The sequence below is a fragment of the Aspergillus terreus genome, genomic scaffold, assembly GCF_000149615.1.
Source record: "Aspergillus terreus NIH2624 scaffold_2 genomic scaffold, whole genome shotgun sequence".
Lineage (NCBI taxonomy): Eukaryota > Fungi > Ascomycota > Eurotiomycetes > Eurotiales > Aspergillaceae > Aspergillus > Aspergillus terreus.
Genome location: NT_165925.1, coordinates 1,297,356 through 1,310,898, shown reverse-complemented (window position 1 = coordinate 1,310,898; position 13,543 = coordinate 1,297,356). Strand labels below are relative to the sequence as shown.

Below are 13,543 nucleotides of genomic sequence, written 5' to 3'. Positions count from 1 at the left end.
ATTGTTAAATGGGACGTCATGAGACAGGATGTCTGGTAAGTGTGAGATACAGGAATATGCTATGGAACAGGAAACAAAGAGATACTTGATATGGAACTCAACGCCACGGCACGCCTCCTTGCACCGAAATACCAAATAAATAGAACCAAGAAAAAAGCATTACCTATACCATGTGGTCTTTTTCCCTCGCAAATTTCAGTGAAACCCCGGTTTAGATGAGCATGGGACCATAGCTGTTAAGGAAATGGTAGATAGTCAGATAGATTGATCTTCGAGATGTCGCCACAGCTGTGTCGAGAAACTCATTTCGCACCCCATCCGCGCAATCTCATGCCCTCCTCGATGGCCGTCCAGATGCCTTCGACCACCTCCCGGTCCCGCCAGCGGCCCGCGCCATGCACGCCGCCCTTGTCGTCCCATCGCTCGACGGCAAAGCTCTGCACACCGCGGCCCCAGCCGCGGACTTCGCGCGGCACATCCTCGCCGCGCCAGCCGACGTAGATGCCGCTGGCATGCTTGAACAGCTCGGGCGGCGAGGACCACTTGTACGACTTGAACTGCCAGGTCTGGCCGGTGGTGAAGACGGCGACGAGCCGGTTCCAGTAGTCCGGGCGGAAGTTGGCCGTGCTGTCGACGAGGATGAAGCGCGTGGGTTTGCGGGACGAGCCCTGCGAGCCGATGGGGCGGGCGGACGGGTTCGACGGGTCGGCGGAGCGCAGCGGGCGCGAGATGTACAGGATGTTGGAGCCCGGGGTGGCGAGGGTGGGGTGGTCTGGGGGCACGAAGACGCCGTCCTGGAGGAACGAGCGCACGTTGGACATGCGGATGAGCGACGACGCGGACGGCGACAGCAGGATGATGGGGTCCTGCGTCTTGGAGGAACTTTTGCGTGGCTGCGACAGCCCTGCCGACGGCGCGGGCACCATCGACTGCGGTTTGGTGCCTGGTTTGCCGCCGGCTGGGTACGGGCCCGGCCGGGACCGGTTGCGTCCCAAGAAGGTCTCTGCTGTTTTACGGACGTGCGAGAAGTCCTATATGTAGGCTGTTAGGAGGTGGTTTCGGATGAAAGTAGCAGGGTGCGGGCTTACCGTCAGTTTGATGCCGTGTAGGACGGTATTCCGATCGCCCATCTTGCGTTCGCCGTTGTAGATTTCCTGCAGTCGGGGGTCAATCACCTTCGCCGCACGGCCTTGCTGAGCTCCTGCGGCCGGCGCAGCGGCCCCAGGCGCGCCGCTGGGCACTGCAGAGACACCTCCCGCCGCGCCGGAGGCGATGTTCGCAGAGGCCTGAGCTTGGGCGGCCGCGTTCGCGGCAGCCGCTGCGGCGGCTGCGGCGCCCTCTAACGGCTTGATGTACTCGCTCTCATCGGAGGCGCCCTCGAGCCAGGTGATGAGGTCGAGACGCTCGACGAAGACGAGATTCTGCACCTTTTCCTCCTCCTCGCCTTCTTTGCGCTCCTTCTGCTTCAGCGACTCGTTCAGCTCCTGTGCGGAGGCGATGTACTCGGGAATGGCGACATCTTTCTTCTGCCAAGCGAAGAAGATACTGCGGAGGTCGACCGCGGAGTCTGAGGAGGCGGAGACGAACCGCGTCGGTGCCGTCAGAGGAATGGACTGCGGGAGAGGATCACGGAAGTAGAGATGCGTGGCTTTGGCGAGGTCTTCGGTCGCGTTTTGGTCGGAGAGATCGGAGGAGGTGGTCGGGGTAGGAAGACTGCCCGTTGCGATAGCGCGACGCAGGGCGAGGAGAGGATCCTGGAGGGAGGGATCGGTGGCCATGGTGATGGGCGGGCAAGGGTGACCAGACCACTCCAGACGATCCTTGAGGAGAGGTGATTGGGATGGTTGGAGATGGAGAATCATGAGCGATCATGACGGCGCGGCTGAAGAAAGTCCAGTGTCACGTGATTCATTCTACTATGACCGTGCATCCAGCACTGGTCCACTTAGTGATACTATACTATCTCACGTCGATGAACACCCATGTACACATCACTTCCAGCAAAAGCTGAGATACCGCCACATCCAACTCCATGCCCCCAAGAATGCCGTCACTCCCGTGAAGATGATCAACGCCCCATATTCGGTCGTATATGCGAAGCCGGCATTGGGAGACCCAATGGATCCTTGCTTGATCAGGGCCGTACTGAGGGGTCCGCTAATGACATTTCCAATGCCTCTTCCTCCAGCCAGGAGACCAAACACAAGTCCTGTCTCCAATGAGGGGACTTCTCGTTTGACCTGGGTCAGCACTCCCGACCAGGTGGAGCTGAACCCACCGGCGAAAAAGCCATAAGTGATGGAGAAGAGAGTGAGAAGAGCAATCGCAGCCTGAGGATAATCCGTCGAGGATGATGGGGAGGTAGACAAGCCCCAGAACAGGAAGACCGAGAGCCCAGAGCCTACGGATGAGAGCAACATGACGTTGGTGACCGCGAACCGATCACAGAGCGACCCCAAAACAATGCCACCCACCACCGAGGTCGCGTTGAAGAGCGCCACCAGAAGCGTTCCTGTGGTGTGGGACAGCCCTGCCGCAGAGGTCGAGTAGGACGGCAGGTACGTACTGGGCAGGAAGTAGCCAAATCCCTGGATGATATTCCCCAGCTGCAGCATCCAGAAAGTGGCCAGCTTCAGGAAGGTCAGGTCTATTCGCTTCACCGAGGTTGAAGGAGACGGTGGGACTCTGGGCTTGACGAACGGCAGCGCCACAAGCGTCGAGAGTAGCTACAGCAACACGTCAGTTGGTCTTCGATGTTCCCCATGTAGGGACTGACCGTCGTGACCGTCCACGCCCGCAGGGTCGTCCTGGCCCCAAATTTACCCAGACAGGCGCTCGCGACAAACGGGAGGGCCACACCGCAGATGCTTTTGGCAGCCCACATGATGCCGTAGGCCAGGCCCTTTCGTTGGATGAACCATTGATCCAGATACAGGGTGGTTGGGCTGAACACAAGCCCGTTTCCGATGGCACATAGCACCCCCTGCGTGAGGATCAAGTGCCACACGCTCTGCGAGAAAGAGGAGAGCAGGGACCCGCAGACGCTCAGGAACAGCCCTACGGGGGCACAGTACTTCTGGAAATGGGGATAGCGGGTAAGAAGAGTGAATGATATCGGAGAAAGCAGGTACAGAAGTCCCTGGTGAGACGGATTCAGCGGTTGAAGGAGGGAAGATGGACCGGGAAGATTACAGTGGATGTGGTTCCCACCACCGCCAGACCTCCTTTGCTACCCTTGAGCACATCATGAGTCATGAGGTATTCCTGGAAGATGCCAAATACAAGAGAGAATCCTGAGGAAGTCAACAGAGTGAACTGTTTGTTGACGGGATTTTGACGCACCCCAGACGGGCAATTGGATCAGACAGCATGATGCCAGCATCAACCATGCGGCTCTTCCGCGGTCTGCCGGGAGGAGCGGAGGTTGTTCCAGTTCGAACGACGCGACATGGCTTGGATGGATCGTCTCATCTGACCGAGACCGCGAAGAAGCGATCGAGGGGGCCATGGCTGTACAGAGAGTGAAGCTGAACTGGGAGAAACAGATTGTTTAGTTACCCCGCAGGGAGGATGATGATTCATACTTGCTCCCAACGCATCCAAGTATGACGCTTATGTACTATGCCCAACATAGTATCGATACGCGTGACTTCTAGAGAAAGACAGATGTTTCTCGGACGAAGACTACAAAGACAACAGTCTCATGCGTGGCATACATCGATTGACAATGGGATGTGAGGCCTCATCTTCACCGTGCGCTACATCTACCCGATACTCTGTTGATCTCACTAAGCATTGAACGAAGATCATTCCGCATGACTGCCGACTGAATGTCACTCCCGAGAGACAACCCATTGCGTACGGGTAACTTCGATGCATGGCATGAGTGACGATCCGGGATGTCTGCCCGTGTATCCGACATGAAACCATCACCGTCTCAGTTGAGCCCCCACAGGCTCAGCTCGACAGATCGCAGCTCCTCCTTAGACAAGCTTATGACAGTATGTATGGATCGACTGATGGCATACATCTATCCAGAACACCCTGGACAGAAGCTCCCAAGTTCGATCCACACCGCACCGGCAATCCAATCCCAAATCTGCAGAAAGTGAAACATACAGAAGACTCCCCTTTTCGGTCCGGAGTCAAAGCCGCCGCCAGACGACATCAAATTAAAGATGGCCACTGCCGAAGCCATGGCGCCATTCCCCAGGCTCCAAATTCCTCCGTCGCGCCACTCATGCCGCAGGGATAGATTGCCCGTTAATCAATCTCCCACGGTAACCTGCCCATTTTGTCCGAGGCACGGAGCATGACAACGTCTGATAGACCGCAGGTACCTCGCTGAAGGCCCATGCTGTCCGGTCGTCCGTCGAGAAAGAGGTATATAAGGACGCACATCTCTTCCGCAAGCTGGTAACGATCAACGGCTCTTGTCTCCATCATCTCCACAGAGAACAACGTCGATCAAAAGCATCAAAGCACCTCTTGTTTCTTTGCCATGGATCGTCTCTCCAAGTCCACCCTGCTAGCCTTGCTGGCCAGCCAGGTCGCCGGCCACGGCCACGTCACGAACATCGTGATCAACGGCGTCTCGTACCAGGGCTGGGACATCAACTCGTTCCCGTACATGGCCGACCCGCCGACGGTGGTGGCCTGGGGCACGCCCAACACGGGCAACGGGTTCATCGCGCCGGATGCCTTCACTTCCGACGACATGATCTGCCACCTCAACGCGACCAACGCCAAGGGCTTCGCGACGGTGGCCGCTGGCGACAGCATCAACCTGCAGTGGACCGAGTGGCCTGAGTCGCACCACGGCCCCGTGCTGGACTACCTGGCGCCCTGCGGCACCGCAGGCTGCGAGACCGTCGACAAGACTACGCTGCAATTCTTTAAGATCGACGGTGTCGGCCTCGTTGATGACGCCGCCCCGCCGGGCGTCTGGGCCGCCGACCAGCTCATCGCCAACAACAACTCGTGGCTCGTCCAGATCCCCGCCGACATCGCCCCCGGCGACTACGTCCTGCGCCATGAGATGATCGCTCTGCACGGCGCCTTTGCCGAGGACGGCGCCCAGAACTACATGCAATGCTTCAACCTGCGTGTCACTGGCGGCGGCTCCCAGTCCCCCGCTGGCGTCCCCGCCACCGAGCTGTACACTTCCACTGATCCCGGTATTCTCGTCGACATCTACAACTCGCTCACATATACCGTGCCCGGCCCGTCCATGATCGCGGGTGCCACCAACGTTGCGCAGGCAACTTCGGCCATCACGGCCACCGGAACCGCAACGGTCCCTGGTAGCGCTGCCGCCAGTGCTACCGCGACTTCGGCTTGAGTACCGTGGTATGGTCACAGTGGGAACGAGTGGGAGCGAGTGGGAAGTGATTCGTGTACATAGTTCTGATCAGTATATAGGGGATGGTCAATCATATGCACTCCGGGATATAACTCGAAGGGGCTCGAGTCATAGACAAGGAACGTACTCCGTATATCCTGGAAGACTTCTAGGCGGCAAGTCTACTGTGCAATAATGTCAGTACGTAGATTTCCGAGATCACTCACAATATCATATCCTGAAGGAGGTAAGACCCTTCGCCAGACTCCAGAAGGCAGTGGAAGTTGAGAATTTGCCCATCACATTGATGTGTCCCCTGGAACTTCAGGAGCATCGTCATAGAATGAAGCTAATATGGAACAGATAATAGTAGATCAGAAATAAAGGACAAGGTCAACTCGGGTAGTAAAGACAAGTCGTGAAGCTGACGCCGCACATGAAGAGAAACATCCAACAAGCCCTCCTGAAGATCCTTCGTATATTCCGTCATGTCCCAGAAAAAGGTATTTCCGTAGCCCGCTTCCTGTCCACGCGCCGATTACGCCTCACACAATCCCAAGAACACCAGTATCCGCGGCTGAACGCCAGTAAACCTTTACAGAACCAAAGCGAATTCAAAACACCATATTCATGTCACACAAACAGAAAGCCGCCGCAAATTAAGAGGAAATGGGTTCACGTAAGTGATGACACTTGCGAGGTTTGGGTCGACCCAGCGACATCCTTCATTGTGACCTCAGGTGTGCTGGAGTGTTCCACTTTCACCGTATCTGTCTCGCCACTCGCCTTGGACTCGGGATGGGCGCCGTCCCCAGCGGTTGAAGTCGGTGTTTGGTTGATCGGAGACTTCGGCGGCGGTGGCATCGCTGTGGCTTGCGCCTGGCTTTTTTCAGTTGTTGGGGTAGCCTTGGACCCTCGGCGAATGAGATAGTCCCCTAGACTAAGTTTCTTCTTGACAGGGCTGGGAGCGGTCACGCCAGACCCAGGTGGAGCCGTATGATGCTGGGGAGGTTCGATTGTCGAGGGAGACGACTGAAGCGACGGCGTTGTCGCCGACCCCGGGCGAGAGGCAGATTGCAACGAAGGAATAATGGGAGGCGGAATAGGAATTTGGAGATCAGGACGCCGAGTGTCCACCCGGCTCCCCGGTATTCGAGAATTATGGGCTGCTGTGGAAGGCCAGGGGGGTGGTAGTGGAGGCTTCGCCATTTCTCGGCCCGATAGCGGCGAAGAGTCCATCTCGCGACTATGTGGGCGCCCAGGAGATGGCCTGGCTGGAAATTCCGCATCCTTCATTTCTACATCCTCCCTTTCACCAGATACACTTGGAGTGGTGGCAGTCAACGGCGCAGCCCCATGCGTACTCGGCGAAGGTGACGTCAATTGTGTGATGGAGTTGGAGTGGGATGGCGACACCGGGACGCGACTGATTTGCTCCAAACGCACACGATCCGCATAGCACCGTTTGAGCAAGCGTTGTGTGAGCGGGACAAAAGCCGGCCGTCGCGGCGAGGGGGAGGAGAGCGCGGAGGGACCCAGGCCATCACTGCCATCCAAGTCCGTCTGGATGGAGGAATCTACATATCGTCGGGCACCGGTGAAAGGGCCAGTCGCCTTTCGAGGGGAACCATGGCGACCTCGCGACGAACGGGCGGGCGGCGAATAAGAGCGGCGATCACGGCCTTGGTGAGCGAAATAGCCAGCTTGACTGCCGCCAATTGTCGGCGTACTTTGGGCGGAATGACCGCTGGGGCGCTTCTTTTTCTTCTGCGTTGCCTGATCTTGTTCCAGTTGCTGGAACTTCTTTTCCGCCGCCGCGATTTTGCGCCGGTCTCGGGCCGATAGTTCCGTATCGCCGAACAGGTAGCCTTCGGCGGAGTTCGGTAACGTGGGGGTGAGATCGCGACTGCGGGGCCCTCGCGTCGAACCGGACGCCGAACGGCTATCGGCCTGGTCATCCTCGTCCAAGTTCTTGATGGCTTCACTGCCAGCCCGGCTGTTCGTTGCAGGCGGAGAAACGTTGGATTTGCTCTTGACCTTCTTCCGCTTTGCGCTGGCTTGTTTCGTATCCAATGCCTTCGGATGCCGCCGACGGTCGACGCTTGATAGCAGACAGTTGGGTGGAGGGACGCAGGCACAGCCACCAAAATGCGCCAGCACGTTGCTGATGCAGATGGCCGCCAGGTCCTGCGCCGTGTCGCTGGACTCCTGCTTGACCACTCCATTGGTGGACTCGAAAAGTTGGGGGTCCAGATACCACATCGCGGTAATCTCTGAATCGGGCGCGATCTCTTCCTTTGCGACGAAGCAGAAATGGTACTCGACTTCATTTGTGATGTAGGTTTTCATCGTGACATTAGGACGACAAGACCGCCGGACATAGCGGAGGATGCTACCTTCGTGCCGACTATCAATGTAAATAGGAAGTTGCGGATGGAAGAAGACGAAAGGCTCGGGATGTCGAAGCTCCTGCCATCGATTGTTGGGGTCAAGACAGTAGTCCCGAAGGAGGCCAATTTTGCCCGTAATTTCGCCCACAATGTCATCCTTCCCTATGCGATCGCGCGTCTTCAGAACCTTCCAGGTTGGGTGCGTGCCGTCCACATCGATATTCGGGTCGGTAATCGATTCGGTGGCGAGGGAGGGCCAGCGCGACCGGTCGAGGACGGCACCCGACCAGGTGAAGACGTCCTGCGCTGATCGTCCATTCGTCACGCGCGCTAGCGCTGACGGATCCGTCACCCACGATGCCAGATCTCCTGCAAGATTCAGCGTATTGTACAGATTGCTATCCATGCTGGCATAGTCCTGATCGTGGTCATAAAGGTGAAGGAATTCGGCGGAATACAGGGGGATCGACGGTCCTGCAGGTTTCGTTGGGCTCATTGACGTGGACGTGCGTTTGCGTGCATCGGGTTGTAAGGGGGGTAAACTTGACAGGGACCCGACAGAGCCAGAAGTGCGATGACCTGTTTTGGACTTTTTCGCCGGCGGCTGGTCGCGGGAGTTGGAATCGGAACGGTGATGGAAGCCGTTCGTCTGATCCGCAGGCTCCCTGGCCTTCTTCTTCTGACTCTTCGCACCGGATCGCTTTTTGCGGTCGCCGCCATCGCTCTGTTCTCGCAAGCGCCTTTGCCGTTCGGTGGCGCGGCGGCCATCTAATGGACGGGGTTCGCAATCCACGCAATTGTGAACCTCGGGCACCTCCCGACCATGGTAGTAGCACTCGATGTGCTGCCAGGTCTCGCACCGTTCGCAGAAAACCGTGTTCCCATCATCATCCTCAAAGGCGCAGATGCATTTGATGGTATACGGCTCCTCCTCTTCAGGTGCGGCCGAGTCGGAAACGGTACCGTTGACGGCGGGCGAGTTGAGAGGGACGGCGACCGGGTAAGGGTCCGTGGTTGGGTGCGTGACGGCGGCTGGGGAGGTATCTGTCATAATCTGACCAGATACCCCCTCTTCAGAGACAGTTTAGGGATGCGCGAGGAAGTGGGAGCGAAAGGAGGGCCTACGGGTTACCCGTCAGAGCCCAACGCGCATGTCACTTGCCGTTTCAAGGGTTCGCGTTCCTGCTAGTATGTCGCGACGACCTGTATCGCTCGCCTGGACGATGTTTGGCCGAAAGGAATGGATCAACCAAGCCTAATTGCGCCTGTATGCTCGTTTGGGAGATGATCTCCGGCGATTCAGGGAGTCGCACGAGAAGGATCTTGGGACGCAGGGAATCGGAACGATCGCACAGATGATGTAAAGCGAAAGACGACGTATCGACAGAGGATAGACGGCAGGAAAGGGATCTGAGAGTTTAGCAAAGGCGTTTGCTCCTGTGGCGCGTGCGACCGTGGACTAGAAGAAAGGGATCGAGAATCGGAAGTCGATGGACGTGAAGAGGTCGATGGGCCACGAATCGCATGGAGAGGCGAGAGGCGAGGAGAGGGAGGGAAGATATGAATCAATCGAAGGAGGATAGAGATATGGATTGAGACGGGATGAAAGGTGAATGGCGACAGACAAGGGGAGGCAGTCGTTTCTGGGAAGAGAGTGAAGAGGTAAGACGTGAATGGGGAGATGAAGTCAAGAGAAGTAGAAGACGAGGAGAGAAGAGGAAGAAGAGGAGGAACAGAGGACGAGGAAGAATGAGCGGGAAGGTGAATGAAGGAGGGAGAGATAGTCGAGAAGAGGAGGGAGTCCGTAGGAGGGATGAGGTGGGAGAGGAGGAAGGAAGAAAGCAAGCGAAGGTAAAAAGCAGAGCGAAAGAGAGAGAACGAGAGCGGGAATGAGGGAGGGAAGGAGAGCGAGAGAGACCGAGAGAGACCCGGCCAGACAGAGAGACTCGACTGGCCCAATGACTCGATTCGAAAGCGCTATTATTAAGCAGAATTATTCATTTCCCTCGTGCCTCTTGCCAAATAGTCTAGTGGTTTTTTTTTGCCCTTTTTAGCCTTTCACTCAGCGGTTCGATTCCCGTCAGAACCTCACATACATGCTTTATTATTTTAGCTAGTACGCGTACTCTAGCAGGCATTTTTGATTTCTCTTTGCTAATCATGATTTCGTTCGGCCATACTGGAAGACTTGTGCCATGCCTGAGATTTCAGGCTGCAAGCGGTCTGGGCTGCCGGTTTCGGAGCAGACCAAGGCGCCCCCTGGACTTGAGTATGCTTTTACTGGATTCATCTTAGCTCCAGATCTTCAACCCCATAGACACCTCCCTTCAATTCACCAATTTAGGGCACTGCACCCACCAGCTTCATTGCTGCATCCTAGCGGTCAATCCGAGACCTTGGTGCGCACGGGGCTATTCTCCTCGTCAGGCATCGGTGATTGTTGGAAGCGATTCGCAATCGCCGCCCTCGCTTGATGTCCAAAGTAAAGCGACAAAAACACGACTATGCCCACGTACACTGGAATTGCACTCCTGCCAATGCCTCGAGTGGGCGCCGCGATGATAACGGCATTAGCCACGGGCAGTAGAGCGGACACAAACATGCTGAAATACGCGCCGTACGGCTGGATACGGGCCCGATGAACAGGTGTGAACCCCTGCGCTTGCGTCGCCCGCCGAAAGTGAAGGTAGACGATACACGAACAAAGCCAGGAAATGTACCCCGAGGTGGTGATGAAATACATCAGCAGATTGAACACTGCAGACGAGGAAACAGCCAACGATAAGTAAGCAAGCCCCGAGAACAGAGTGGTGGTGAGGACGGCAACGTAGGGCACACCACATCTATTGCGAACTTTGAACAAAGGTGGCGCATGTCCCGTCTCAGCCAGCGAGCACAAAGTGCGAGAGGAGGTATACAGAAAGGAGCGACCAGAAGCCACGGATGAGAGAAGAATTAGAAGTGCAGTGACGGACGGCAGGACCGGAATCTTTGACCTTCGGGCACCCACGACATATGGCGATCTTCCAGCACCCATCCCGCCGTTCGTCAAAGAGGGATCGTCTGAGGGGGCGACGATTGTGATTGCCAACGCACTGAGAATGTATAGCACGAATAGGTGGACGCTGTCGACCTGCGCCATATGCATGATGCTTCGGCTGGATTCGGAGTTTGCTTGCTCACTTCGATGGACAATCAATTCGGGGCTGAAAATGAACGAAATCGTACTGCAGAGGATGCACTGGACTAGTCCTAGACACCTTCCCAATGGCCCTTCGACCAAAAATTCGTTCATAGGACCCGGGTCGTTCCAGTAATGAAAGCCTCGCATGCCCGACCCGGGGACACCACGAATAGCCAAGTACACGGAGAGAATGCCGAGTCCAACGGTGGTGAGAAATTTGACGCCGGTGAAAACCGCCTCTGATCTTTTGAACACCCTCTCAGGGAGCATGTTGAACCCGAAGATTGCGCTCGCTACGAGCGTGATCCGTATGGCAACCTTAAACCCTGGATTCCATATGCCGAGGTTGACCATGGCATTGGTGATTTCAAAGGGCACGAGCATAGCGGTGGAGTACCAGCGAAGATAACCCAAGGAAAACCCCAAATGGGATGATGTGTATTGATACGCATGAGTGAGCATCGTACCATCTCGCGCGGGCACGTGTGAGGCGACTTCTGCGACAGCAGTTGTGAGACAGTATACCAATATCGATATGAATATGTAGGAGGCGAGCAAGGAGGCCGGGCCACCGGCTGCTAAAGCTTGTCCGGAACCGATAAACAAGCCTGTTCCGAGAGTAGGTCCGATTGCCATGATGGGGAAGAATAATAGCCACCCCTGGGCATAAAGATGGAGACAGCGTATGTGAAGACGAACAGGGTGAGGTTCACGCATGTGGTGGCACACCGAGGATATCTGATTTTCTTGGAGCCGGGTCCAGGAAGCGGAAGGTGTGGAGAAACCGGGCATGGCAGGAGTTACCCAGCGCAGAAAACATGATGATAGAAGCAGTTTCGGTACGGATGAAAATAAAGGACCAACGTCTCAGGCACGTACATGCGCGGGACATAAGTCATAAATGCATGGGTATCACTGTCTACCGAACGACAAATATCGAGAAGAATAGGGGCAGAGTAAGCCCTCCTCCATACCACTTTACCAGAATTGAGACGCCATTTCCAAACTGTATATAGCGTGTTTGACAGGGTTCATGGTGAAGAAGGGAGACGTAGAGCCCTAAGGGAGCGTCTTCAATTATCGGCCATGTCGGTTTCGGCGTATTCGAGCCAATCTCCGGATAGCGATCGTTTCCAAAATCGCACGGCTCCGTCATCACCAGCAGAAATAAGACAATCACCTACACAAGATTAGATGATCGTAACCAATGACAGACACGTCGCGCCAAAAAGATAGCAGTACTTACCGGCATAAGAGAACCCAACTTGCCACACATCCAAATGATTGCTATCGATGCACGCAACCTCTTTGAACGTATGCTTAAACTGAGTATCGCCTGTTGTCGAACGACTCGGCATGGTGGCAGGAGTCCGACTTGTCAACGCGGAGCTGATTCCAGAATGTGTTGTTGCCCGGATTGTTGGCGACTGATATTGTTGCTGGGTCTGATTGCCGTTTGCAGTATGTGATCCGTTATCTACCGATGTATAGACCTCAAAGATCCTAATAAACCCGTCCTTGCAGCCACTGGCAATAAGGTCGTAGCCTCTCACGGATCCGTTGGCCCAGGATATGTCTCTCACAAGGCCTCCGTGGCCGGACAGCTCTATGGCGTGGTAGAAGCGGCGATTGGCGTCCGTGCGGTATACCTTCACACTGTCCATGGCCGCAACGACCAGCGAAAGGCTTTTGCGGTCGGAAGAAGGGAGGACTGTGTGAGTGATATCTGTAGGGTCGTGGTGGAACTGAACCTTAAAGCTTGTCTCTTCACCTCTCTGGGGCGCAGTGCAGACACGGAACTGATCCAGGGCCTGCCACTCTGCGAGAGAGTCGGGGCTCACCGGCTCCATGACCATCAGGTAGCCATCGCGGGTGATCATTGCGAGCCAAGACTCAAGATCAATGTTGCGGAAATCAATTGAAACGAAGGGATGCCGCTGGGGAGCGGTCATGCGACAGATGGGCCGAAAACGTCGCCCAGAATTTGGAGGCTGAGTGACATCTTCTTGCCATATCTTGCATTTCATGTCCTCACCAACGCTTCCTATATGCTGGCCAGTAAATGGGCCATTCCATGTCGCCTACAAGAAGGTCAGTCGCGAGTGATGGTTACAAAAACAGTGAGGCTTACGTCGCGGATTTCGCCATCGTGGGCCCGCCACGTATCAATTAGCTGCCATTCGCCATTTTTCTGATCCCAAACCTTCATGCGATGGTCCGAGGAGGCTGTGACAATGCGATTGCCATAGAAATTGAACTTGGTCACGGTGACTAAGTCGCGATGACCGGCATCGAACTCGGTGAATCCAGTCGACATCTCGAGGCTCATTTGCTGGACCAATGATACCACCTGGCAGTCAGACTCAACCGCTAACGTGCAGCATGCAGACGCTTAATCCAATGGGAAGACACGCCGGACTTCGACCAGTTGGATAGGTGTCTGGCGAAGATGACCGTCGACGATGATTGACGATGTTGCGTTATGTAATCCACCCCGTCCACTAGCCTTGTTCTGGAAGAATGTTGACGAACGCGGACACCGCCTGTCGAGCGGTCAAGGTTCTGCCGACAGAAACGGCATGCGTCAGTGGATGGTGTCTTGCTTAAAGCCAGATTGCAGTCTTGTCT

General features: G+C 55.8%; 6 protein-coding genes across 6 annotated transcripts; 1 reads left to right on the top strand and 5 right to left on the bottom strand.

The window, feature by feature from the left end:
• Positions 1-302: 302 nt before the first annotated feature.
• ATEG_01458 (CDC73 C-terminal domain-containing protein) lies at positions 303-1,778 on the bottom strand (the record flags this gene model as incomplete). The annotated part of the gene is made up of 2 exons (XM_001208823.1): positions 303-1,031; positions 1,089-1,778. The coding sequence occupies 2 exons, from the start codon at positions 1,776-1,778 to the stop codon at positions 303-305; spliced, it is 1,419 nt and encodes a 472-aa protein (XP_001208823.1).
• Positions 1,779-2,442: 664 nt separating this feature from the next.
• ATEG_01457 (uncharacterized protein) lies at positions 2,443-3,508 on the bottom strand (the record flags this gene model as incomplete). Its single annotated transcript, XM_001208822.1, has 4 exons — positions 2,443-2,726; positions 2,824-3,139; positions 3,211-3,293; positions 3,343-3,508. The coding sequence occupies 4 exons, from the start codon at positions 3,506-3,508 to the stop codon at positions 2,443-2,445; spliced, it is 849 nt and encodes a 282-aa protein (XP_001208822.1).
• A 993-nt stretch (positions 3,509-4,501) lies between these two features.
• ATEG_01456 (lytic polysaccharide monooxygenase auxiliary activity family 9 protein) lies at positions 4,502-5,341 on the top strand (the record flags this gene model as incomplete). Its single annotated transcript, XM_001208821.1, has 1 exon — positions 4,502-5,341. The coding sequence occupies one exon, from the start codon at positions 4,502-4,504 to the stop codon at positions 5,339-5,341; it is 840 nt and encodes a 279-aa protein (XP_001208821.1).
• A 675-nt stretch (positions 5,342-6,016) lies between these two features.
• On the bottom strand, positions 6,017-8,782 carry ATEG_01455 (putative PHD finger and SET domain protein; the record flags this gene model as incomplete). The annotated part of the gene is made up of 1 exon (XM_001208820.1): positions 6,017-8,782. One exon carries the CDS (start codon positions 8,780-8,782, stop codon positions 6,017-6,019), a length of 2,766 nt encoding a protein of 921 aa, XP_001208820.1.
• A 1,332-nt stretch (positions 8,783-10,114) lies between these two features.
• Positions 10,115-11,377, bottom strand: ATEG_01454 (putative proline permease; the record flags this gene model as incomplete). Its single annotated transcript, XM_001208819.1, has 1 exon — positions 10,115-11,377. One exon carries the CDS (start codon positions 11,375-11,377, stop codon positions 10,115-10,117), a length of 1,263 nt encoding a protein of 420 aa, XP_001208819.1.
• A 728-nt stretch (positions 11,378-12,105) lies between these two features.
• On the bottom strand, positions 12,106-13,232 carry ATEG_01453 (putative nuclear pore protein (SEH1); the record flags this gene model as incomplete). The annotated part of the gene is made up of 2 exons (XM_001208818.1): positions 12,106-12,996; positions 13,047-13,232. The coding sequence occupies 2 exons, from the start codon at positions 13,230-13,232 to the stop codon at positions 12,106-12,108; spliced, it is 1,077 nt and encodes a 358-aa protein (XP_001208818.1).
• Positions 13,233-13,543: the final 311 nt, after the last annotated feature.